This window comes from Apis florea, unplaced genomic scaffold, assembly GCF_048593485.1.
Source record: "Apis florea isolate Af1SG1 unplaced genomic scaffold, ASM4859348v1 contig_3158_pilon, whole genome shotgun sequence".
NCBI lineage: Eukaryota > Metazoa > Arthropoda > Insecta > Hymenoptera > Apidae > Apis > Apis florea.
The window spans coordinates 7,177,090-7,202,909 of record NW_028256713.1 but is presented as its reverse complement, the minus strand read 5'-3'; the positions used below and the strand labels follow the sequence as shown (position 1 = coordinate 7,202,909).

General features: G+C 43.3%; 1 protein-coding gene and 1 long non-coding RNA gene across 2 annotated transcripts in view; one reads left to right on the top strand and one right to left on the bottom strand.

Moving 5' to 3' along the window:
- The window catches only part of LOC147657487 (uncharacterized), a 97,632-nt gene that overhangs the window by 6,696 nt on the left and 65,116 nt on the right, over positions 1 to 25,820 (top strand). The gene's annotated exons all lie outside the window — the stretch shown is intronic.
- Positions 18,383 to 25,820, bottom strand: part of LOC100867221 (homeobox protein BarH2) — a 28,733-nt gene continuing 21,295 nt past the window's right edge. The window contains exon 3 of the mRNA XM_031920110.2: positions 18,383 to 21,344. Within this exon, the coding sequence (XP_031775970.1) occupies positions 20,420 to 21,344 (925 nt within the window). The 3' untranslated portion in view covers positions 18,383 to 20,419. The remainder of the gene's footprint in view (positions 21,345 to 25,820) is intronic.

Genomic DNA, 25,820 nt, shown 5'->3' with positions numbered 1-25,820 from the left:
AGTTGACCATTTAATTTCGGTTAAACACCATCCAAGATATTAGATATTGGAATTTCTTTCTTTCTTTTTTTTTTTTGGATGGAAGAAGAATCGTTGCAGGTTAAACAGAGAGGAGGAGGAGGAGGAGGGGGTATAGCGGTTGTAAATTACTTCTAAAGGGAGTGGAACACCTGCGCTGATCCATGCATAAACGTTGGATCGATAAGATCCATCTTCGCGAGGCACGGTGGCGAGGGTAATTCAGCTGTTTCTTTCTTTACGATTTCAGTCTTTCTTTATTTCCGTTTAATTTACATAAATTACGCGCGCGTGCCTACACTTACGCGTCTCGATCGATACTCGATTCGACCCCGTTTAAAATGTCTTATCGATCCGAATGATTCAGTTGTAATCTCCTTTTTTCTTCTTCTTCTTCTTTTTATCGAGGATTTTGATATCGAGAAGCAAGATGTTTATCGAATTAAAAAAAAAAAAAAAAAAACAAGTAAAAACAATTCAATTTAACGCCTCGTTAATCTTTGTTGTAAAAAAAAAAAAAAAAATATCTTCAAAGTTTCGTACAGTGTATGAAAAATGCACGGCCGCAATCAAAATTAATGAATTCTCTCCCTCTTAAGATCTAACTCTCTCGATTGACTGTACCTATAATTTTTACCTTTCCTCCCTCAATAAAAACGTAATCATCATTTTACAACCGCAATATTTATCTCCCCCTATTCTAAAACTTTTACACGTCGAGCATATTCGATGAATTATCGAGGTTATAGGTGTATAGGCAAGCATAGGAATCGAAAGAAAAGAGGGAGAAAAAAAGGGAAAGAAGAAATATCTAAATTGAGGCCAGCTATTCGATTATCTTAATGAAAATACTTTCACATTTCCATGTGGGAAGCGATATTAGCGATCAGAAGAGTGGCGCGCATTAACAGGGACACGTACACCGTGCGCAAACCGGCCTTTTTGCGATAGAGCAGAAGATTACATTCCGGCAAAAGTGGAAAATAACTCTTCCACCTGCGAGCCGGGCTCGCACAATAACCGTGGAAATCGACGAAAAACCAACGCTAGAATTTTTATTCTTGCCGAGGATACGTGATTTTCAACGAGAGAAAACGACATGTCCTCCTCCTCCTCCTCCCTCTCTGTGGTGATGTAATAGTAAGTAAGATCAAAAGTTCGCGTGGATAGAAACGCGGTGCCGGGTCGTCTGTAATAGATAGAAAGATTACGTTCACGATTGGCGTCGAGGGAGGGAGGGATAACATTTTCTCCTCGCGAGATTAGTGCAAAATTACAGAGAGACGTGGTTGGGGATCGGTTGCTCACATTGGACGCACGAATATCTCGATTCTTGGATTTTGTTCTGGATCCAGACATATATATATATATATATAAATAATATAAGTGGATTTCTTTTTTTTTTTTTTCTGGAACAAAAATAATAGTTGAATTCTGAACAAGGCTGATTATTAAACTCCGTATATCACGTTCCACCTGTATCATTATCGACCATCCGTATTTTCGCGTGACACCGATATCGGGATCGACGAAATCTAGAAGACTACATCGGAACGCGTCTCTGGTTAAATAATAACGAATGTCGGCACACCTCGACAGGATGGCTCGTCCTCGATGCTTATCTTTACGCTCGCACCGCGACGATATCGTCTCGATATCGCGGATAAAGATCGAAGGCCCTCACGATCACGCGAAATAAATTTCACGGCAGATTGCCAATCCCCCAATCGTTAAAAAAAAAAAAAAAAAAAAAAAGAAGAATCACCCGTAACCGTAAATTCAATTAAGCAAAGCGGGATAATTGTCGACGCGGTGTTTGAGAGCCGCTGGCGGCGGCCCACAGATGTCTCCCCGCCTAATTAGGCGGGCGCACACCCGGAATTATACCTTTCGGACCAACTGAAATGAAACACAATTCATTATCTTGCCGGCAACGCCACCTTTAAGCCCGTGTCGCGCTCGTGCCCTTACACGACGCGTCATCTCGTTCCTCTAAGCGTAGTAATTGGACGTTAGACAGGCGGACAGCTGCGCGGAGGAAAATTGAAATCGCGTTCTTTCTTCGATGACACGATTTTCAATTTCGAATTCTCAGTCTCAACGAGATGCGCAATTGTGGACGATATTTCTGGTGGAAAAAATTGGTATAAACATTAGAAACACGAATTCGAAGTGGACACCGGTTTCACGTAGCTCGTCACAAAAGGCGCAAAAGGTAGAATATCGGGATTGTTGTTGGCGAAGTTAGGTAGGAAACGATTTATCCCCACACAAGGTAGTACACACAAGTCTCTCAGCTGCCCATTGCGGAGGGGTAAAGGCCATTAAAGAGGTTTGTCCCGAGACCGTTGTTTACGCGGCGGAAGCGGGCTATAATCAGGCCACGGTGCACAAAACCGCAAGGCAACGATATTACTGTCATTTCAACGGCCCCCCTCCGCTGCTCGGTCCTCCCTCGCACCGAGGAAAGGGGGAGACCTGGAAATTAAATGGATTGTTCCGTCGTTATTAAGGGCAAAGGAGAGGCGCGTAATTACCACCGATCGCCTTTTGACTCGTGGAAAAAAGCTGTTTCTTCTTCTTCTTCTTCTTCTTCTTCTCTTCGTGTGATTGCATCGAGTCGATCTGCGTGTGTCGTCTCGAGACGGCCGATGATCGAGAGGGGCCTGCCTCCCCCCTCGATCCTTATTATCAATCCCGAAACGAGGCCTGGAACGGTTTGATACCGCCAAATCGGCGAAAATTAAGTGTCTCTCCTTCTCTCTGCGAATCGTTCTCCATCGATTATGGGGTAATATAATTCCTCGCGTTTTTGACCAATCGTAATGATATATTTGGAAAAGGTATGCCGCGTCTCTCCATCCTCCTCTCCTCGTGTTTCGATCGAAGTCATTTTTTCCCCCTTTTTAACAAGCGATCGTCGCGCTTAATTTAATTTAATCCACGGGGCAGCGTTTCGAAAAACCGTAATGAACGCGCACGATTTCCAATCGAAACGATTCTCTGGAGATCGTGGATCGATTGCACGTTAAGATTATTATTATTATTATTGTTGTTGTTATTATCGGCCGATCGTTATCCGGTTTGATTGGTGGAGGGCCGAAAAATTAAACGCTCGATCGTGCTCGTTACGAAAGTTGAGCTAGAGTGGGACGGTTGAATAACGACGCCGAGTGGAAAAATACCTGAAACGAGTTCGCGTTGTCGGTCTCGAATCGAATGGATCCGTCCAATTACCGGCAATGTCGTTCGGCCCCGAATAGACTTTCACGGCGACCTATATCGTGATCGATCAATTATGGACAATTTTACGACAACGGCCCCTATTTCCTCCTTCGAATCTCTCGTCCAAACGAACCAATATCGATACACCACGATTCCCTCTTCAAATCTTATCTCTCTCCAATTCTTCCTTTTTTCTTCCTTCTTTCTTTCTTCTCCAAATCGAAAAAATTCTACTCATCTATATCTATATATATATATATATACATACATTCACACTTTATACATATTTCGCCCCGTGATAAATCTGAGCGAAACCGTGTCTCGTCGGGGGTTGACATCTTCCTCATCGATCGGCAATAACGCGCCGTGAACGATGCCTTTACGATCGTGCTTGCTGCTTCGGTTTAATTTATCGTTTTATGGTCCTTTCTGGGGAGAGGGGGTGGGCGACCCACGACGGGCCAGCGTCGCTGGAGAACCCCGTTGAATCGGGATGGGCCGGAGTCAGCCGGCCAGAAAAGAGAGAAAAGAGCCACGGAGGAGCGAGAAGGAGCGACCTGTCCTGCAGGGGGGAAGAGAGAGAGGAGCGAAGGGGAAAAAAGGAGGAGAGGAAGAAAGACAAATGAACCGCGAAACAAAAGGGGCATCGGCGCGATAGATGGAAGTGGGGGGGAGGGTTTGGCGAGCGGAGGGTAAGGAAGAAGGGATGAGGGGGCAGCTAGGGGGCGTGGCTCGTGCGGTATTAAGCAACCGCGTTGTAAAAGGCAAAGTGTTATTGTCGCGGCCGCCGAAACACTCTCGTTGCTCGATCACGCTCGAATCTTCTCGTTTCTTCTGGTGGCCTCGCCTAAAATTCCAAAATGTTCCAACTCGAATATTCCAACCAAGTTAGAAATCGAGGTTCGTCGAGGAGGAGATTGACGAAGCGTACGGTTACATGTGAAAAATGTTTCCTGCCGCATCTTCGCTTCCGCGATTCCGCGCCCTCTTAACCACCATCATCCTTTTTCAATTACCTTCAACTAATCGTTATCGATAGCAGCGAGCACCGTGTATTTTCCCTTCGAAAATCGTTCGAAAGGGAACGATCGGGGAACCGCGCGTTACTTACGCTCAACGTTATTTTGCACCGGATGCGATGTACGTACGGCAACAGGAACTTTCGACGAACTCGAATCCGCTCGGCCACGATACTCGGCGGCGGAATAATGGAACAGGCGAAAGAGGGGAGGGGGAGGGGGGAAAGGAACTCGAGTCCGTTCGAAAAAGGTGAGAAGGTGTGTATTCGTTACGAAGGTGTGTAATTAGAGTTATTACTTTAACGAGCCTGTTACCAAAGGAGAAAAGAGGGAGAGGGAGGGGGGAAAAATACTGCAAGAGCCGCGGGGGCGCCGAAGGGGTTGAGGAGAGAGAGCACGATGGTCGAGGCAGGCATTGTTACCGGCTAATGCTGGCCTTCTTTGCATCATAAAGGCAAATGTGCAGACCTGGCCTTTTATGCAGGCGACCGTGCAGGATAGTGCACCCATACCAGACTCGCACGCACACGCGCGTAACGCACGCGAGAACCGCACCGTACGCGGGCGGTGGCCCGTGCTACTCGCCTTCACGGGCCCCGCTATATCTGTATGCCAACTTATCGGAGTCGATTAATTTCACTTAGGCCCAGCTGCTTTGCCCCGACTTGTTAAACGAGCATCGACAAGGATGGTGTCTTTGTTGATCCCGTCGCGAACCATCGCGGCGGTTTAGCATTGCATCACGCTCGTTTCATACACGTTTCATGCGTCCATTATTTATATATATGATAAGCGTCTTTGAAACCTTTTTTTTTTTCCTTTCTTTATTTATTTATTTATTGCACATTGGTCGGTACAGTCGGCGCCAAAAGTCTCGAGAAGGGTAGTCGTAATGTTAAAATTCCGAGTTTTAATCCGGTAATTAGTTGTAGTATAAAGAGGGTGTCCCGAAAATATGGAATTTTTCGAAAAACATGGGCCAATAATTAATTAACTTGGAAATCATATAAATGAGTTATACCGTTTCGTTAAACGTAACGAATTAAATGATAAATTGGATTAAAAAGGTTCGAGCGAGCGAGTTTCGCGTAATGATATTAACAAATAAATAAATAAATAAATAAATAAATAAATAAAAAAAAAAGTAGAAGAAAGATGATTTTCAATCGAAGAACAAAGGTCGTTCCTCGTATCTGGCTTGCTGCTCACGAAATGGAAGCGAGTTCTAATTAATCGCGGCCATTAATTCAATTAAGCCTGAACATCGGGTCGGGTTATCTCGCTGTCCTTATGCGGTCGGAAATTCACACTATTGACTTAGCGAATTAACGCGGGCCGCCATTAATTTCTAACTGCACCTCGTGCGTTGAGGCGGTGCATAATTCAGCGTTTGCTAATTAAAATCCACGGAAAGAAGCGATCAGCGGTACGCTAAGTGGAACATCGTTTCCCTTTAGAACACGACAGTAATTAATTTAATAGTCCGAGAAGATGCGTTCTTGAGAAGCGGAGCTCGTTACAACCTTCTCGTGCATTTTTATTCGCTCGTAAAAAAAAAAAAAAAGAAAAAAAAATGCAACATATCTCTACCTATTTTATTTATCTATCGTGAAAATTTTAAAAAACTACTTCGCGTATCAATTATCGTAGATTTCAAGAGTCACTGATTAAAAATTAAGAAACAATTAGGAATTTAATATATAAAATTCGGTTTAGAAAATTCATTCGTTCCTTCGATTCGACGAGTTTCGTTTCGTTTTAAATTTATATCGTGTAACACAAGAGCGGGGAATGCTGGTGAATCGGTTGAGATGCGCGCGAAAATTTCTGCAAAAAGGGAAGGCGGAACGGAGAGGGAAGAATTGTCATAATGCCCCGTGAAATAAGACCGTTCCCATAACGCGCTAGTCGGGTGCAATGGGCCGGATAAATCGTCAATGTGTTTCGCAGAGGAATTTCGTGACGCTTCATTAGGCGAAACCATGGTCGCGCCGCTGTCTCGGTGACAAGTTTGACAAATTATTCCTCGCCGGTCTTGTGCAGCTTGCGAGCGTCCTTTAACTTGCCTGAAAACCCGTCGGAACATCCTTCAAAGGATCAACCTTACGCGTTAACATCGGGGACAAGAGCAAGCCGATACTTTTCGAAGAAAATAATTTCTTTTGGGGGAGATTCTCCCCAGATGGCGCGACGATCGATGAACCATAACCTCGAAATTTCCCACACTTTGAAACAATCGAATTTGGACGCGATTTAATTTCGAACAAAAATCTTTTCGAGCAAAGGAGAAAGGAGTTGTTATCTACGCAATTCGTAGACCAATCAAATAATAAAATCTGCACGATAGATGAATTAAGTAATAAAAGAATAGACGTGAAAACTTACAGTTAGGATAAACAAGTGGATATTATTTTCAATAATAAAAAACCAGAGGAATCAAAGGAGTTGGGTGGCAAGGGTGAGAGAGAATAACGGCAAAGAAGAAGAAGAAAAAAAAAAGAGAAAAATCGCGGCAAATGTGCTAATAGTTCGCAAAACATTTGGCTTTAAGAGCTGGCAACAGTTCTCGATGCAACGGGGAAAAATTCGTAATTCACAGTTTCTCCGGGTGCCGCTCGTTTATAAGAGCTTCTCGACTCCAGGAATTGGATTGGGGCGCGAAAGTTTTTGCCCTGTTATTTTTGTAATTAAAATTAACAACCGGCACGCTGCCAAATTGTCTTCTTAGTACCGTCTCCTCCCATCCAACGGTATCGCGTTGTTCCTTCCACGAGAATCTCCCTTGGCACTGGAACCGCTTTGAGCGAAGGAAGGACGCTAGCTGCTGGCCATCATCAATACGTGTCATCGTGTTATACGCTTATCTCTGTATATATATATACATATATACACACGCGTATTATATAACGATGCAGCGTTTAACGTACAACAGCGTGCCACTATTATTTCGCCAATTAATCATATTTTTTACGATCGTTTTGATGTTTCTTCTATGCAGATTTCTATTAAACTTTATTTCTTCGCCTTGCTCGCCTCAACAGGGACAAATAGGGAGTGACGTCCCGTCATAGACCAGAATAAACAATTTTCTCTCTCTCTTTCTCCAACGGAGAGAAAATTCGAATCCTCACGAATCCTCGTACGATTTTTTCGGTTTCTTTTCTTTTCTTTTCTTTTTTTTTATTATCCTCGTCGTTATCGAAAATATGTATCCGACGGAGGAAAGGGGAGAGAAAAGAGGGAGGTAGAGTAGTTAAAAGATGGCAGTGCTACCATCATCAATATGTGTCACGGGATGCGTACCGCTCTCGATACGCTATATAACACAGGAGAGCCACTTACACACGGACGAGAAAGTATTTACCACGGGACCGCCTTAATTATCTCTCTCGCCCTCTCTTTTGCCGCGGCTTTCGCGTCGCTTTCCTGATATCCGCGCCGCGATCGGGGCAGCCTTTGCTCCTTTCTAACGACCGTGTACCAACTTGAATTCTCGAGGAGGCCTATCCTCCAAGGATGAAGGAGGAGGAGGAGGAGGAAAGAAGGAAGGAAGAAGAGGCAGCTGCAGCCCTCCCCTTTCGCTTCGTTATCGCGGAGAGGAGCCTGCTCTCCCCCGATAAGACCCTCGATGAATTCGAAAGCGACACGATTTTTCAAACACGAGAAAGATCGCGGTCGCCCCTCGCAGATGGGATCTGATCTGGGTTTGTCCATTTAATTAAATCGAGTTTACATTCGATTCGAGATTGCAAATTGCAAAAAGATCGTAAAAAAAACTTCCATTCCATTCAGAAACGGTATCCAACTCGAGACTCGACTAAAAATGATCCAATTTTCAAGATAGATCCGTGAACAAGGAGAGGGAGGGAGAGAGAGAGAGAGAGATGTGTATTAGAGGCTCGATCCTCGTGGATCGTTGAAATGATTCCACTTATCCTCTACGGGGAGTCCCCGAAGAATCCAACAGCGGGTACAAAAGCCGATGGAAGCGAACTCGATCGCCCCAGGACGCCCAGCTACCGAAGATATTTCATTTACCGGACAAAAACTGCCTCCCCCTCCTCCTCTTCCGCTTGCCCCTCGATTCGTTGGCGCGGTCTAAGGGAGGAATTCGAATTAATATTCGGCGCTGACGTATGAAATTACAGCCAGCCTTGTCTGCCGTCTTCCTGTCATCGTCGTTCTCGTTCTCGTTGTTGTTGTTGCTGCTGTTGGCTGCGGCGCTCCTCTCCCGACGCCTCTCCCGCCAGGAAACAAATGAGCGACGATCATCCTGTCCACTCGGAGAGACACAATGGGAAACGAGCACGACTCGAAACTGCTCTACGAAAACTGGGCCCCCTCGATTTCACTACCGATTTTCATGTGATTCATCATTTTGATCTTGGTTGTCGATGATACAATTTTGTTTTTAATTCGTTAGAAAATGAATTTCTGTTATTCGTCATTTATTATTGTCGTTTTATTTCGAGGGATACGTTTTCCAATCACGCGGGCCTTATGTAGGGGCAACGATCTTCCGGAATGGAAACACGAAGCAAAAGAAGACTTCTCACCTGTTGGCCCCATTGTCCGCGAGATAATTTGGTTAAAGTAACTAATCGTTCGCTCTTTTCAGGCCCCGCCGCTTATACACTCGATGCCAAACCGCGGCCCCTTTTGTCGTAATTAATAGTCCTCCCCGCAAGACCTTGCTGCTTCTTCTCTAAATGATTCTTCATCCATCATCGTGCGCCCGACTTTTGAACCTTCGCCTTTCGATTTCCCAGAAACCGCTTCCCACCATCGCCCGCCGTCCCCACCACGGCTCATCGCCTTTAACATCCTTTGATTTCGATCCTTGCTTATCGAGCAGCAAAAATCAATTTTCTTCTCAAACGAAATAATCGATTTCCAGTTATTATCCGATATTAAATGGAACGGTATTCGATATCCAAGTTCGTCGATTGCCCTTCGAGAATCTCGAGCGCTAGAAAAAGAAAAGAAAAGAAAAGAAAATTGGAATTGGAAACTCTCCGTCTTTTTCCCCGAGTCCGTTTCGGCGCCCCAGAAGCCGTCTCGGTGGATAATATCACCGGTCTTGAATCCGTTTGCCGAGTCATCTCTTAAGATGATAGTAATTGTTCGTTAATTTGAAAGGAAAGGAATCCATGTTGCGCGCAGGGAATTTAGGCAGGGGGAAAAAAAATTAGCTACGTTCGAGGGCAGCTGTGCCGGCTTTTTAAGCGACACACCTGCTAATTTCTTCAAATGCTGCCCCCGTGTGGAATTGCTCCGCGAGTGATCTTTTCCTTCGAGGAAAAAAAGAAAAAAAAAAAAAAAAAAGGAGAGAGATGAAAAGGAAAGGCGCCGAAGAAGAAACGTTCGTTCGTTCTCTCAGGAAAGGAATCTTGGAGAAAATGTGTATATACGCGCGCGCACACACACACACAAAAAAAACGTCGTCGAACGATTCGATGGAGGAAAGAATCGCACGATCTTCGTTTTATGTTGTGTACGTTTTCGTTTAAAATTCGGTTGAAAGCGAAGGTGTTGGCAGAGGAGGAGGAAGGAAGAGAAAGCGCATGTATCTGCGTCACACGACACGCATACGGGGGCTGAAAATATGGGCAGTGATTTAGACTTACACCAATCGCGACATCCGCAGGAAGGCAGCCAGGTAAACAATCCGTGTTCACAAGCGGTTCTCACTGAATTCCACCTGCCGCCGCCGCCTCACTTTCCCCTTTCGTTCCGTGGATTTATCGAGCTCGTCGCCGCCACTTCTCAAGGCGACGAAATTCCCCTGAAACGCGCGCCGCATTTTCACTCCTTTCTCAATGAAACCGAAATTCTAATTAGAGCTCCAACAAATATATAAAGATGGGGAGAGGGGGGGGGAAGGAGAGAGGCAAGTTTCGTCCAAGCATTTTGGTTTTTCCGTTTCGATCAACAGAAATAAATTCTATTATTGTACCTCTTGAGGAACGAAGATCGATATCTGACACTTGTACAGATAGGTAGACACCAAATACCAAACCTTCTTGTCGTGAAATTTTACCTTAACGAGGTGAATTTGGATTCCTTGGAAATTAAAAAAGAAAAAACAACGTTCATAAAGCAACGTTCTCGGTTTCTCGAGAGAAAGTCGTAAATTCCCGGCCGCGTATTTTACAAATGATTTACGAAACGCGTATGCAAATGTTCCCACAGCGCTAAAACGATAAGTTACAAAAATGTTGATAGTTGAAATATATCGTCGATTGCTAAATCTGATTCCCGCTTCCTCCTCTCCCCACCTCGCCGCTCCCCTCTCTTCCTCGCGCCTTCCCCTCCCCTCCCCTCTTTCCGCCAGCGACCGCTCTCGCGCACACGCGAGAGTGCGACTGCACATGCAATCGCATCTCGATGACCGTACCTGCCAGTGATTTAACGACTTGTCACCCACTTTATCAATTTACCGCCGCTGGAGACCTCGCTGGGTTTACGCACGTAAACCGGGCATCCAGTTGTGCACTTACAGTTTCTACCCACCGCGCGCTCCGTGTATCGGGTTAAGTAATGATTCTGTCTTGGCGCTGACTGCCGAACGGTTGCCGGGGGGACATTACTCAACTCCATAATCCGGAATCGAAAAGTTGAATCGCGTGGAATTTCCTCGATTGTGGAACGCTTTTGATCCGACGATTCCGTCGATTCGTTTAAGAATTCATTTAAGAAGAGATTTTGGAAGCAGATTTAGCTAGAAGGTAATAGTTAGAGTAAGTTGTAAGATGTTTTTGAGGTTTCGAGAGCAGAATGCTGAGAGCGGAGCAAGATGCTTTCTAGCATCGGGTTGTTTCATAGGTAAATTCGTTTTAAAAGTGTTAATCTATTTACAGGAACGGTTATAGAGAGTGTGGAGATTCTAGAGATTGAATTGAATACAGTTTTTCCAAGTTGTACAATTCTTGTTGCTATTATATATCATATAAAAAAAGTAATTCAGCAATATATTTCTGAACATGCACTTACATGCAGGCACCAAACCAAATGTATGATGTATTCGTTTGACAATCGTACGAAAATTCCATCTTTATTCCGTTCGATCCCACGGAACAATTAGCCTCGACACGAGAAAATGCGAGAATTCTGTAAAACAGTATTTTTTTTCTTTTTTTTTTTTCCGCCACGGGCAGTGTTGATTCGAAAAATACGTTACAAGGAACGTGGTATATCTTGGAAGGAGAATTTCAACGGACGAGACGGGACGGGCCCAAAAATGGTCGGGATCGAGAAGAGAGATAAGATGGGAACGGCGTGTCCCGGCATGTTTTTGGAGTTTGCGTGGTAATTGTCCAACCATATGCTCGAAACTCGCCCACCGAAACGATAATCGAAAGAAGTTTAGGCTTATGAGTCTCGATTACAAGCGTGGAGAGCTTCCTCTTAATTATAATATTTAAATTTCCCGCGCGGGGCCAGGCCATGTGTTCAAAGCTACCGGCGCCCTCTTTATCTCGGATACAAGGTGATGCGTCTATTTCATTTAGGCAATGCATGGCGGGCGGCTATTTGCATGGGTACGTGTTTTTACGCACACGCAAATTGTGAGAGGGTTACGCGAGAAAAATGTTGGTTAAACACTGAACGGTTATCAAGATTGGACAACGATAATTCATTACCTTAATATGGCCGCATCAGATAGAACGTCGTGAGTGACTGCTCGAAGAAACACTAGGCTGCGTTTCGATTATTTCAAAAGTGGTGAATGAATTACTTTTTTCTGTTTCTTTTTTTTTTTGCTCTCTGCGATACACGTGATAAGGGATAACACTGTGTTCAACGTGAAATCTAAAGATTGTTCGAATAATATGGTAAGGGATATAAAATAAGTATACAGTTTATAGGAAAATAGGTTAGAATATATAGGTTATAGAAATAGGTTAAACATATGGATATAGGAATAGGAATCAAATTACATGGATTCAGAAGTTTATTTTACGTTGAAAAAATTTAACAAGAAATTATAAACTATTGAAATTCGTAAGGATTAGCTTATTAGATATAAAGTGTTCTGCATTGTGCGTATTATCATTAGATGTGTACATTCAGGCAGGTTGGTCGCTAAAGTTCATTTTTAGGTTAAATGATATTTTTGTCGCTGATACGTATAAATGGAAGAAAACACTTTTTAATACTTTTTATAACATGGCTAGTTATATTATATGTATTATAAATATTGCATATTTAGTTAAGTATTATTAATTAGGTTGTTATTAACAGATTATATATTTAATTAATTAGTCAGGTATTTATTGAAGAGACAAAAAGATTAATCGAAATTCCTTTTAGAAATATATTCTTGATTCTTATTTTCATTTCATATATTTCTCGTTAGATATTAATTTTTTCTCATACGATTACCGAAGACAACTAGAATAACATTAGAGTATTGCGTTGAATTCGTCGTGGATACCGGACGATGATTTGTCATCGGATGGGTAACGATGCAAGCGACAAATCTCGCTCGTCTGGCGTATTGATGAACATCGATAATATACGATACTCAATAATGACAAGCTACCATCGATTATATCGTTTTCACTCCTCGCACACCTGCACGCGCCACGTATCCTTTCTGAAACTGGTGCGCAATTAAAGGATTCGATTAAACGATAAACATCGCGATTCCACGGTTTTATTAATCTCTCTCTTCTTCTCTCCGTATCTGTTTACACATACGCACGCACATATATGTATATATCATAATTTATCGTCGTACGTCTTTAATGATGAATTATAGACGTACGTTTCACTTTTCTTGAGTGAAAAATTTACAATATCATCCGGTCAAAATTTTTCATTTACCATCATTCGAAATAAATTGAACGATTAAAAAGTGTTTCGGATAATTTAATACGAATGTGTCACGATATTATTTTGATATAACCATAGCAAATAGTTACAAAGTGGAGGAATATTCGGCGACGAATATTTCCGTTTGAAAGGGATGCCCGGTTCGAGGCCAATTTACCGGCAACCCGTGTTCGACATTACGCTCAATTTTCGCGTACACGTTGGAAACGGGAGGTGAGAGCCAGAATGATTTTTTTTTTTTTTTTTTTCGAACACACGCGCGTTTACGCGAGTAAGCGGTTCGCAACCGTGCGATTACGCTTCTCCCGTGATCCCCTCGGTTTTTTCTCGTCCACCGGTTGGCTCGCTCCTGTCACGTTGACTCGACCAACTGGTTTCGTCTTAATCTCGTTCGACGAATCTCCGTGACGTTGAGAGAAGATCGTTAACGCATTTGCCATCAGAAGAATGCCGGCATTCGACATTTCGGGGCGACTAATTATACGACGTGGCTAATCGCGTTGTTTCTTCTCGCCTTTTATCATTATCAATTGGATTCTTTTTTTTTTTTTCTTTTTTTTAAATGTTGAAAAGAAATTAGCATCTTTTTGTAAATATAATTTGATGAAATTAGTTTCTATGTTAGTTTCGTTATAACATTACCAATATCTTCTTCATCATCGATAAATATAAACAGCATTTATCATTACAAACGCGAAATATATGAAGCAAAAACAAAACATTATGCGCGTACGCAAATTATGAATATTTAAAAAAGAAATCAGATAGTCGTCTGATATACGAATACGAATATACAAAACAAGGCAACTCTTGCTCGTTCCTTTGCTTATTCTTCATTATAGCTGGCTCTCGTTATAGCGAGCTACTCGTTATACCGGTGGAAAGAGCTGCAAGATGTTCGAAATAACGAAAACTTTCCTGCCAATTTGTTAACTGTTTAACGTACCCTCGTAAAATCCGGCATAAATTAAGGTTAATCGTCATCGCTCCATACTGATTTTACACTCGAGCTCGCCCCGAGACCGCTTAAAAGGAGTTCATTGGATATTCTTCAATTAATTACGCCAGCGTATATATATACATACACACACACGCGCGCGCTCGTAACCACCATTCCACGAGATAATGTACGTGTACCGCGATTTACATGCCAACAATGTTGGCCGATTTCCCTGTTTAACCACCCCCCAATTATATCGATTTCCACCGAGTAAAATGCGATAAATAATATTCGCGCGAGGCGATTAAGCCCGTTGTAGCCCACCACTCGTACGTCCATTTTACGTTCGAGGCCGCTTAAAAGGGCATACAAGCTTCCGTGTGCTCGCCACTTTCCGAAGTTTAACCATAATGCGTGCTCTTAAACGCGCAAGCGCGTGCATCGGACAGATAAAACGAGCCAAGTGGAAGCGAGATAGAGGGAGAACGCGAGGCGGAAGGTGGTGGAACAGAGAGAGAGGGAGAGGGGAGGGGGGCCGGAAGTGGGAGCAATTAACGATATAAGTGGTTCGCTGGTCTCGAAACCAGATAAGATCGGCTAACTCGAGTCTAGCTCCTTTTCTCGAGACCGTTCGATGGGAAGATAGTAAACTCGAAAGAGGCAGGTGCCTTTTGGACACATTATACGCTGTTACCTCGATCCATCTTTTTTCTCTTTTCTCTCTCTCTCTCTCTGTTCTCTTTTTCCTTCCAACCCTTCGTACTTTTGTATTTCGTATTCTTTCTTTTTTTTTTTTTTGGCCTTGTTCCTTGGCGTAATACAAGATGAAACTCTGTCTCGATCCGCGACGTCGCGAAAATAGCTTTATTTACCGCTATCCGCGATAATCGATCGCCTCGACCGGTTATTTGCATTTTATTAAATGCCCGCCGGTTAATTGCTTCTCGCTTCTCTCTTACCTTGTGTTCCAAGGGACGCGTTATTAATATTAAGTAGGCGTCGATAAAAAAAAAAAAAAACCAAGTACATTGTATTTCTAAGATAGCGGCGCCGATAATCGATTGATCTTGGACGCCGATCCTTAATTCTTTATTTCTTTATTTCGTTCAATTTAATGACTGCAATTTCAGTTGGACAGCAAACACCGGTTTCAATGTGGAAAAAAGTGTGTATTTTAAACTGGGATTTCGATAAGCGCACGCAATTAACGTATGTACCTGACTCGTTTATTATTGTTATAATAGATTACAATGTTTTTTTTCTTTCTTTCTTTCTTATAATCAATTTCCACATGTTGCAAGATATATTTGAAGATTGTTCGTTCTAAAAATATTCATGAAATTTCACTGTATTCCTTAAGTTATTTACATGCAAGATTTAAAAATTAATCTTTAATTGATCTTTAATTAATCGAAAGAATAGTTTATAAATACTCATGATTTAACAGATATGCAATGATTCTCTTTCTCATTTATATAATTCGTAAGGATTCCGTGTACGTAAATGAGAGAGAACAAACAGTCTATAAAGTTAATTATTTTATATACGTACTTTGTACCGTATTATTGCTAATAATAAAACATAATTAAATTTTCTTTCGTACGTACATAACGATAATGTACTCGCTGCATTAATCTTGACTTATCGCGTAATAATATAATTTATCAGCAAATATCATTTTATAACAACAATAATAATAATAATACTCGATATTTCTTCTCTCTCTTCGTATCTTTGAATATTTAAAATATTCTCCTTATAAAAATCTGCGACACGTCTATCAATAAATAACAGAATCGATCGGTGTGTCTGCCATCTTTCACCTTACAAACCTCGTATGCCTCGTTTCGATCGAGAAGTCAGGGCAAAAGCGGACAGGATGCGGGGGCAGAGTATACTCGCCTACTTTTGTTCCGGTGATTCTCTTTTGTCGCCCGTTTCAGGATGCAGAAGCCCGGCAAAAGCTCGATTTGACCGTGGGTTAACCACATCCTCTCTCGCCCAGTCCCTTCTTCCTCTTCTTCTTCTTCTTCTTCTTCTTCTTCTTCGGTTTCCATTGGGGCGGTGCACCTTCGGGAAACCAACTACCGCGCGAAAAAATGAAACTGTGATTTCCTACCAGCTTTCAGCTAATAAGCGCATCCGTTCTCGGCCACGGCCTGCAATTATGCAAACCGCGCGCGCACCGGTTTCTTAAAACATTTTACGAGGCGCACGTTCGATATTTAACAACGTTTTGCGTTCAACGTTGCCCTGTCCCACGGAAGCGACGCTCGTTCCATCGACAACTCTTCTTCCATAGAAAGTATTGTAAAAAAAAAAAAAAAAAAAAAAAAAAGAAGAAAGAAAAATATTTTGCTTTTCCTCGTTGCATCCTTTCACCGAGGGATTATGTATATCCAATGGTTGATTCTTTGCCACTTCCTGTTTATCAAATGTAAATAAGAAAGTAAACAGACATTGATATTGATTGACCGATCGAATAGGCGAAATCAATATTTTAGACAGCGTTGCCGTCCGTCGATCGAGAAATTAAAAATTATTCGACGAGGAATAATAATCGCTTTCACCGAGCAGTGGATCATCTTCTCCGATTTATCATCCTCGCATCGATGCGATATTGTAAAAGGGTAAAAAAAAAAAAAAACAAGTGAACATCTCGCTTTCCTTATCAAGATTACCGCGTCCTTTCACCGAAAGAATTCGTTGCTTTAGATTCGTTCGATTGCGAAACCAAATCGTTCGAAGGGATAATTTTTCTGCAAAGGAAATTTCAGGGGGATGTACAAAGCTTAATGTTAAATATAATTTTGAAATATAAATTAAAAATTCAATCCCGCGAACAACATCGCACGAGATCTCGAATAAATTCCATTGCTTCAATTATGCGATACAAAACTCGAAGAAAACTGTTGTGTTTACTCTGTACTTTTCCTTTACGAGACGAGTGGAAGAGCCGTTGAGAAAAATCGTTGGGCCACCGCTAATGGGGTCGAAATTAATTTCACGTAATTGAGGATACACGCGCCCCCCTCCCCCCTGCTACCCGTTTTACCCTAATAGGAATAAAATAAGCCCTTGCGCAGCAGTTAGCGCTCGAGCCTCGGCTCCTACATAATTGCAGCGTCGGCTGACCAACACCGGAAATAAGCAAACGCGATTAAAGCCTCGGCCACCACGCTGTCACGCTTCCCGGGTTTCGCCTTCGACGGCTCGTAAGGCCCCTTGCAAAATTACACACCGGGCCCCGAAAACACGGCAACGAGACGAGTCGGCTCTCTCTCTCCTCTCCTTGTAAAGATGAAATAATAATTGTTTTCACGCTTTTTGCGATTCTTTCGCGCGGAACAAAAGTTTTCGATAATCAGACAGATAAGGGATAAGACGATCTTGGATGAGTTTAGGTTTTTATCGTTTTAAATCGTATAAGGTTAATATTTGCATAAAAATTCGCAGTCTATTTATCGTAAACTATTGTACGTCGTTTTTAGAATATTTGGACGGTATCCATTTGAAATCGAGATCGAAAATTGTGAAAAATAATTCATAAATAAACGTATATAAAGTTATATTCGAATAAAACACTCGAGATACGTAAAATTTTTCATACAACGAGTAACTCGATACGAAAAATTAAAACGAGTCTCCAAGAAAATTCTATCTCTTTTTCTGAATTTTCTCGCGGAGCATTGGCAAGCAATTTTCGAACAGCTTACATTATTCAACTATCACGGTCAGTGTACGTTTTTTTGGATCGTTTGCTTGGAAGATGCGAGACGCGATCAAACGCGGTTTAACATAAGTGTTGCGTGTGCAAATGGGAATGCAAATGAGCAAACAGTACGCGATCCCTGTGTGTTCAGGCATTAACCTGATCGCGAGTCTCTTGAAATATGCATCGTCGCGTGAAAAGCGTTGGAAAGAAGAGCGCCTCGCCGTTTAAAGGTCAATTTCAGTGGCCGGGTCGATCGATAGGTAAAAGGAGGCTTGCGCCTTTTATTAATAGTTGCAAATTTTTCCCCGCCCGAGGAAACACAGCGAAGAAAACACGCCTCTTCTTCCTTTCATTTTCACTTAACGACCGAGTTGTATTATAACTTTAATCTACGATCTGCTTCCGGCTCGTCGTTAATTTCGCGAATTAAAAATAAGAAGAAGAGGAAGAAAGTGTTAATTCGAGAGTTCGATTAAGCTACATCTTTATGGATTATAATGGATTATAATTTCGTCCCAAATGCTAACGAATGAAAACGTTAACAAACGTGTTAGCAGAAAGAAAAAAAGGGATATTCGTTAAAATAGAGAATAAATGGAAAAAAGATGGAATGAGAGAGGCCGAGCGTTAAATTTATAGTATAATATATTTTCCATATAATAATTCTCGCTATACAGACATTATTTTACAAAGCATGATTTTATTACTATGTATACTTTTTGCTGCATTACTTAACGTTAAGTCGCACGATACCGTGAGACCCACCGATTCTGATGCGTCCCGACGGTTTTTACACAACAACGCCAACGTCATTCCTCTAACGTGCGCCCCTTTACATCGTTACATCCTTTTATTCTTTTCGTCGTACAGCCTAATTTTATGTATTCGTACATAATACTGGTATTTCATCATCATCGGTCTGAACAACGGGCGACGATCGTGTCTGAAGCGTCGAACTTTTCTACATCCGTCGAATTCTCTCGATATTTCACAATCGAATTCCACTCTCAAGTTATTAATATTTTTTTCTTAAAAAGATATCTATCCAAGCTTCGACGATTCGAACACGCGTCGTCCTCGTTTGTCCGTTCTACGTATACTGAAATCTGAAAAATACTCGTGGAATATCTCGTTGTCACGGTTGGCTCCCGCTCGAGCACAGCGATCGACCAACCTGTTCAACTTACCGATACGCCATCCCATCCTGAAACTGTATGTAGCTATTTACAATTACATTTGTCCACCGAACTTGGAAATCGACGCGAATCGAGCCCTATTATTGTGTATTTACAATCTCGTCTCGATACCCATTCGAGGGTATAAGTCTGTGCTGGACTTCTCGTTCTGAATGCAACGTTCAAATTTCATTTCGTTGAAGAGTGAAAGAACATTGCATTCGGAGTTTTACCTCGCTCGAGATAATAACGTTCGCATCTCTACGAGGTGTTTAAGGTGAGGATCGAGGCGAGTCGCGACCGATTAGCCGATACATATTCCATTCTCCAAATAAGGGAGAGAATAATACGAGGAAAAATACCAGTTCCGAGATGGTTCGAACCACGCTTCCCCCTTTTCGACCGCGTGTAATTTCGTGTCATTTCGAATCCCTTTCCCCAGGCAAATCCTCTCTGATGTCGTAGTATTAATCGCAGATTCGTGCGCGATCGCCTCCTATTCTTGCTCGTCCTTCCCTTTTTCTCACCAGACGAACAGTTTTTTCTTCTTCCTCTTTGTTATTTACACCGCGAGAAAAAAACGTCTCTTCTCAACGACGTTCGATCCACCCACGTTCGATCGTTTTCCTCTCGGCGTTTAACGCACGCACGCACGCACGCACACGCGATAAATCTGTCGTCGATCAAGCGTCGATCTCTTTCGATCTCTGTGTAACGATTATTAGGAGTATGAATACTGGTCTCGGCGTACACCGTTTTCTTCTTCGGCTCGCTAAATCGTTCTTTGAATCGCGAAACTTTGGTTAACCACATAACGCTTCCTTCCTCGCCCATTCTCATTATCTAGGAAATCCCGGACGTCCCGTGCAATGTCACTTCCTCCGTTCCACCTCACGAAATCGACCGTTTTTTTTTTTTCTTTCCCTTTCTTCTTTTTTTTTTTTTTTTTTTTGCTGCAATACTTGTCGTTGGCGCGGAATTTCGCGAGCTTTCTTTCGCACGCGAAGTTTTTTTATTCAACGATCGACGATGAGAAATAATTTTTTTTGTTCTCTCTCCCTCCCTCTCTCTCTCTCTCTCTCTCTCTCTCTCTCTCCATTGCATTCATTCGTTGGCGGTTACGCAAGGTAGTAGTCGGGTCAGTTTAGATCGGAGTAATTGCTACAAAATCACCGCGTGTCTTCTTCTTCGAAAAGACTTCGTCTCGTCGGTTGGCTGCCTCTAACAACATAATAGAAAGACTCGAACATTTTTTTTTTTTCGAGATATCACACACGCGCGCGCACGCACAACTTTCCACGTTGAAAAAGAAAGAAAAGAAAGGAAAGAGAAGAGGAAAAAAAAAGAAAGGATCTCCTTCCATCCTCGATGTTCTCGTTTTACCTCTCCTCGTCGATCTCGTCGATGCAAACGACAACAACAACAACAACAACAAACAACAACGGAACAACAGCCATTACTTTCCACCCTCCTCGTCGCCACCCGTACCCTAGATATCGTGTATACTCTCGTCGTCACTGTCCGCCCTTATGCTCTGAGGGCTGTCCTCCCTCTTCGGGGACCGGCTCGCGCTCCTCTGCCTCAACGCCGCCCTGCTCAAATGTTCCCTCTCCCTTCCCTCCATAATGTCCGGACTGTCCCTGTAATAACCGCCCAAACCACCCTGCATCCCCGACCCGGTCGTCAACGAGGCTATGGCGTTGCTGGGCCCAGCCTGGAGCATCGCCGGTGGATACAGCCTCGCGTCCTCCTTGCACATCGGCGACCTCTCCCTCAGCCCGCCAGGGCTCTTGCTCCTCTCCCTCTGCCTCGACCCCCTGCTCATCCCCTCCCGCCCGTCCTCCGGACTGTCCCTGTAATAGTTGCTCAGGTTGGACAGGCTGGAGCTGGCCGTGAGCGTTCCAAGGCTCGCGCCGCTCGCCCCTGCCTGCTGCACCGCCATCGTGGCAGCCGCGTACAGCCTCTCCTCCTTCATCATCGGCGACCTGTCCCCCAAAACGGGCGGCGGACTCTTGCTTCTGTCCCTCTGCTGCTGCTGCCTTCCCTCCCTCTCCCTCCCCTCGCCCATCTCGGGGGGGCTGTCCCTGTAGTAGTTGCTCAGGTTGGACAGGCTCGAGCTCGCCGTCAACGATCCGAGGGGGTTGCTGGGCCCGGCCAGGATCATGGTCGGCGGGTAGAGCCTGTACGGAAGGGGCTTCTGCAGCGTGACGGCGGCAGCGGACGCTTGCTGGTAGAAGAGGCCGTTCGCGGGCAACGCGTGCGCGCTCGGGTAGGGCCAGTATCGTCCCGCGGCGGGATGCGCGGGGACCGCGGCCGCCGCCCCGCTTCCGTACAGCTGCTGGAACGCCGCCACCGCGAAATTGTTCTCCGCCATTATCTCGAAGCCCACGATCGTTTGCCTCTTCCACTTCGTTCTGCGAAATACAGAAACAGAGGAGGGGTTAGTTTTTCGTACGCCATTTTCTTCTCTCTTTTTTTTTTTTTTTTTATAGAAGATCTCCTGATCAAATTGTGATTCGAATTGCGATCTGTGCTATTTGAAAGAGGAGAGGAAAGTAAGATCGAGAATTATTTTTATTTCGAAGGAATTCGATTTTAAAACGTGCGATTTAAGACTTTGCTATCCCTTCGGGAGACGAGTCGAAATATTTTTTTATGCAGATAATTTATAAAGATGGAATCGTAAGAATTTGCAAGGAAACTTTCGGGTGGGCGTGGAAGTTTGTTAATTAAGGAAACTTTTATTTTTTACCGATATAATTAGTTAAAACTTGAGAAGGGTACAATTTCAAAAGTTATATTGACCTCTCCCTCTCTCCGTCGAATTTAAATTATTTGGATCCTTGGTGAAAGAAAAAATTGTTCCCATTCCGTCTACCCTTTCGAGTAAAAATTTCTCCTTGCTTTTTTTTTTTTTTACGATTTCTTCGAATCCACCCCTGTTCTTCGATCGCCTCCCAATCTCTGTTCGCGTATGTAGATCTGGGACAATTACGCTAAAACGGGGTGGCGTGCCGCCGAGCGGTTACGTTGGCCACACTGTTGCCGGGCTTATTATACTAACAAATAGCCCGTGGAGTTTCGCCGCCTAATCATCGCGTATCATGCCACTCCCGCGTGACTCCCTAATGCCGACTACTGCAATCTTTCCAAAATTCTCAGCAAGAGTATGAGTATAGAAATACGAACCACGATGACTCGAACTATCTCGAAAAAGGAAATGTACGAATTTTGAAGGGATCGACTTGCAAAAGCGAGTATTTATCCGTACAATTTGGACTAACAAAATTCTCACCAATGAGTTTGAGTGACCAGCAGTGACCAACTATCTCGAAAATGATCGATAAGGAAATGATATATAGTGTTTTACTTGACCAATAATTAACAGTTAGGATGAATTTTGAAGGGATCGACTTGCAAAAGCGTATTTATCAGTACAGTTTGGAGTAACAATAATACTTCGATTATATTAATATCTCGAAATTTCATACGAGAAACAATCCTGTCTCGATAAGTAAGATTTGATAACGGGTATATTATATAGCTTGGATTTCTTTTATACGCGCAAGTTCCGACAATGACCGGAGGAAAATTGCGATCATTTGTAAAATAAAAGGGTAGTGGCATTCGTCCGATCCCAATCACCGATAAGGAAATGTTTGTCCGACTGCGGAGGGAGGGGGAGAAAAAGCGTGCGATTTCGTGCCAAGCTTTTCCACGCCGCAATTATTATGGAAACTTCTACCTCGGATCCCTCAGACATCAATTTTCATACGGAATAATAAGATCCTGATTGCCTGCTTTCTTTTTCCCCGACGAATCGATTCATTTCTATCTCTCGTCCTCCATCGATACGATACGAACACCACTTTTATTTGGATCGAGCGCAAATCGACAACGGTTCAATTCGATTACGCAACTCGGTTGGATAATTATTTTAAGAGCGGAGTATTTTGTTTCAGTTGCAGCGTATTTGTTATTAAACTGTAATGTTACACTTTTATTTCGATTTCTTACGCGTTTTTAATAAACGGGAACGAAGATGAACGTTTGCGAAATTATTAGCACGACTCGCGTAATATAAATATAACGATTTAAATAAATATTCGAACAATCGATTTTAAAGATCAGCCAAATGCAATGTCGAACAATTCTTGCCTAATATCACAACAAGTCTCCCAAGTTAATAATTGATAACGTTTGTAATAATACCATCTCCACGTTCAACATGGATCCGGCGCTCGAGTAACGATCGATCGATCGATCTCCACGCGCGACACTTATCCACCCGTAAGTTAATTAGAAAGAAAGGAGAGAAAAATCTGCATGCACGAAACAACAAGAGCGGAATTGTATAAAATTTCTATGCCTAGTAGAGGGGCCAACGTCAAACGTCCACGATTATCCACAATGATAAATCAGCCGGGGTCGGCTATCCGCTCAATTAAAAGTCGACGATTCGCTCGGAATTCGGGGCGATAATTAACGAGCCCCCCCTTGTCGAGTCGAGGGGGAGAGGACGTTCGTTTTCCATGAAAACCCTGGCGGCCGTACTGGATGAAAATTAAATAATGGAAAAAAAAGAACGGATAAAAAAAAAAAAAACAAAACCTTCGAAACGAGGGAGGAGGAGGAAAGGGGGATGAGAAAGTTCGTTGTCAGGGTAATTAATAATCAGGAGATCCGTGGCTGGCAAGGGACAAAGGGGCTCCAACGGATATGCAACTCGCACGGAAAATTCGACAATTAATATATATTTCGTGGGGTTGCTGTACACCTCTCCCTCTCTCTCTCTCTCCTCGCCATCCCTGTCTCCCTGACTTTTATATCCCGCACACACACACACACACACGCGCGCGCGCAGATCGTTTCGAAATGTGGGCCACGCATTCTCTCTCTCGATATGCCCCTTTTGAGGGGAGAGAGAGAGAGAGCAGTAAAATCGTTCATGAATTTTAAACAGGGCCCTCTCCTCCTCGATCATTTCTCATTTTTCCAGAAGGAGAGAACGAAACTAGAGAGAGAGAGAGAGAGAGAGAGGGGAGAAGGGTGGAGACGACAAGTTGCAATGAAAACCACTCGTGCGATTATATGATGAGTAATGTTTTTTAATACCCCCACCGCGTGCACGCAAAGGGGTGGCCGGTCATTTTCGAGTGCAGCCACTCTAAAACACCCTTAATTGCTGTGCCGGCTCTTTGTGTATCGGTTGTGAACGAGGAAGGGAGAGGATAGGAAGTAGCTGCGGAAAGAGCAAGAGTCATTGATTTATCGTTTCTCGAGAGAGCCTGGCTGGATGCGAATAAAGCGAACGGTAAACGGGGAGGGGAGAGTGTTAAGAAAAGTGTAACGATCCATCCAGGCCCGCTTAATGATCGAAGGAAAGGGAAGGGTTTTGGTTTTGGATCGTCGATGATCGTCGTCTGGGAAACTCGCGACTTATATTTCGATAATATAACATTTTTCTTAGCTTATATACTCGCATAATAACAACAATAATAATTAATAAATCGGGGAAATTAATATTTTACTCGATGTTACGTTCAATGGAAAATTTCACGAAACGTCTCGTTCGTTTCTTCGATTACACGGCGATTTATATAAGGACGATATAATAAAGAATCGCGCGGTTAAAAAGGGGAGGGAGAGAGAGAGAGAGAGTTAATGCATTTATAATGGTGTTTTGGGACCGGTCGGTGGTTTTGCGGTTTCGAGTCCTCGGCGACACTAATGCAGCCAACCTCGGTTCGCGACAATACAACGTCGACAGACGGAACGGAATGGGGCGACATATTTTCAAATTATTATTTGCTCGACTTGCCCCGGAACACATGTTCCTCCCGTGGATAGATATCCCCGTCGATTCTCTCGTCCACGTGCAAAGGGTTGGGTATGTAAAGGAAGAACCGAGTCGAATTGCAACGTTCAACGACGATTTCTCGTGGAGAACTGCGCGTTGGATTTAAAAAGAAATCGAAATGTGGATCGTAACGAGCGAAGGAAACTCTTCCACAACGAAGTAATTGCCGTGCCAGCGATATTTTTATACGGGAGGAAACACAGTTACAACGCCGTGCATGCAAACGTATCGTTACACCCTGCTCGGTTAGCCTCGTTTTTCTACCTATTTCGCGAAATTCCACGACTCGAAATCACGACCACTTCTTGGTGGTTTTCGTGACACGAATTTTTCCCTCGCGAGGAGGAGAGGGATCGGCTCGAAACGAGTGCATTTGACTAGTAGCCGGAGAAATCAAGACCGAGATCCGTTATAAAGCGGTTTACCGGAGGCGTGGGAAGCTCGTGTGTTCTTCCGGCTGGTGTCGAGAGAAGCCTCAAGAAACAAGGGAGCCGGATTCTCACGATTGCGATGTATCACGACGCCGTTGGATGTGACGTGTCGCCACACGACGGCTGTTGTTGTACACGGCGCCTCTTCTTTCGAGGAAAGAAAGGAAGGGAGAAAAGGGAGGTGAGGGAGGAGGAGGAGGAGGAGAGAAAAAAGAACGAGGAAAGAAGAAGCGGAGAAAAATCACCGTTTCTTCCACGCATTTCTCTCGACGCCTCCTTTCTTTCCTTTTTTTCTCTTTTTTTTTTTTCCATAAATCCCGCGGTAAAATTTGCACTTAATTCCCGGTTTCAATGGAAATGCTTTTTGCCCGCCGTCTCTCTCTCTCTTAATTAACAGGCGAGGAGGAATGTTTAAACATAGGACGGTTTAGGTAATTGCTATATTTAACGAGAGAGAACTTTCACCTCGTTTGCCGATGTCCTTTTCCGCGGTTACTCACTGTTTCGACTAATTGATTCGTTAATTCGAAACGCGGATGTGACGGTACGATTAATAAAGTGTCGAAAGCGAGGTGAAAATGCACGGTTTTATATACATT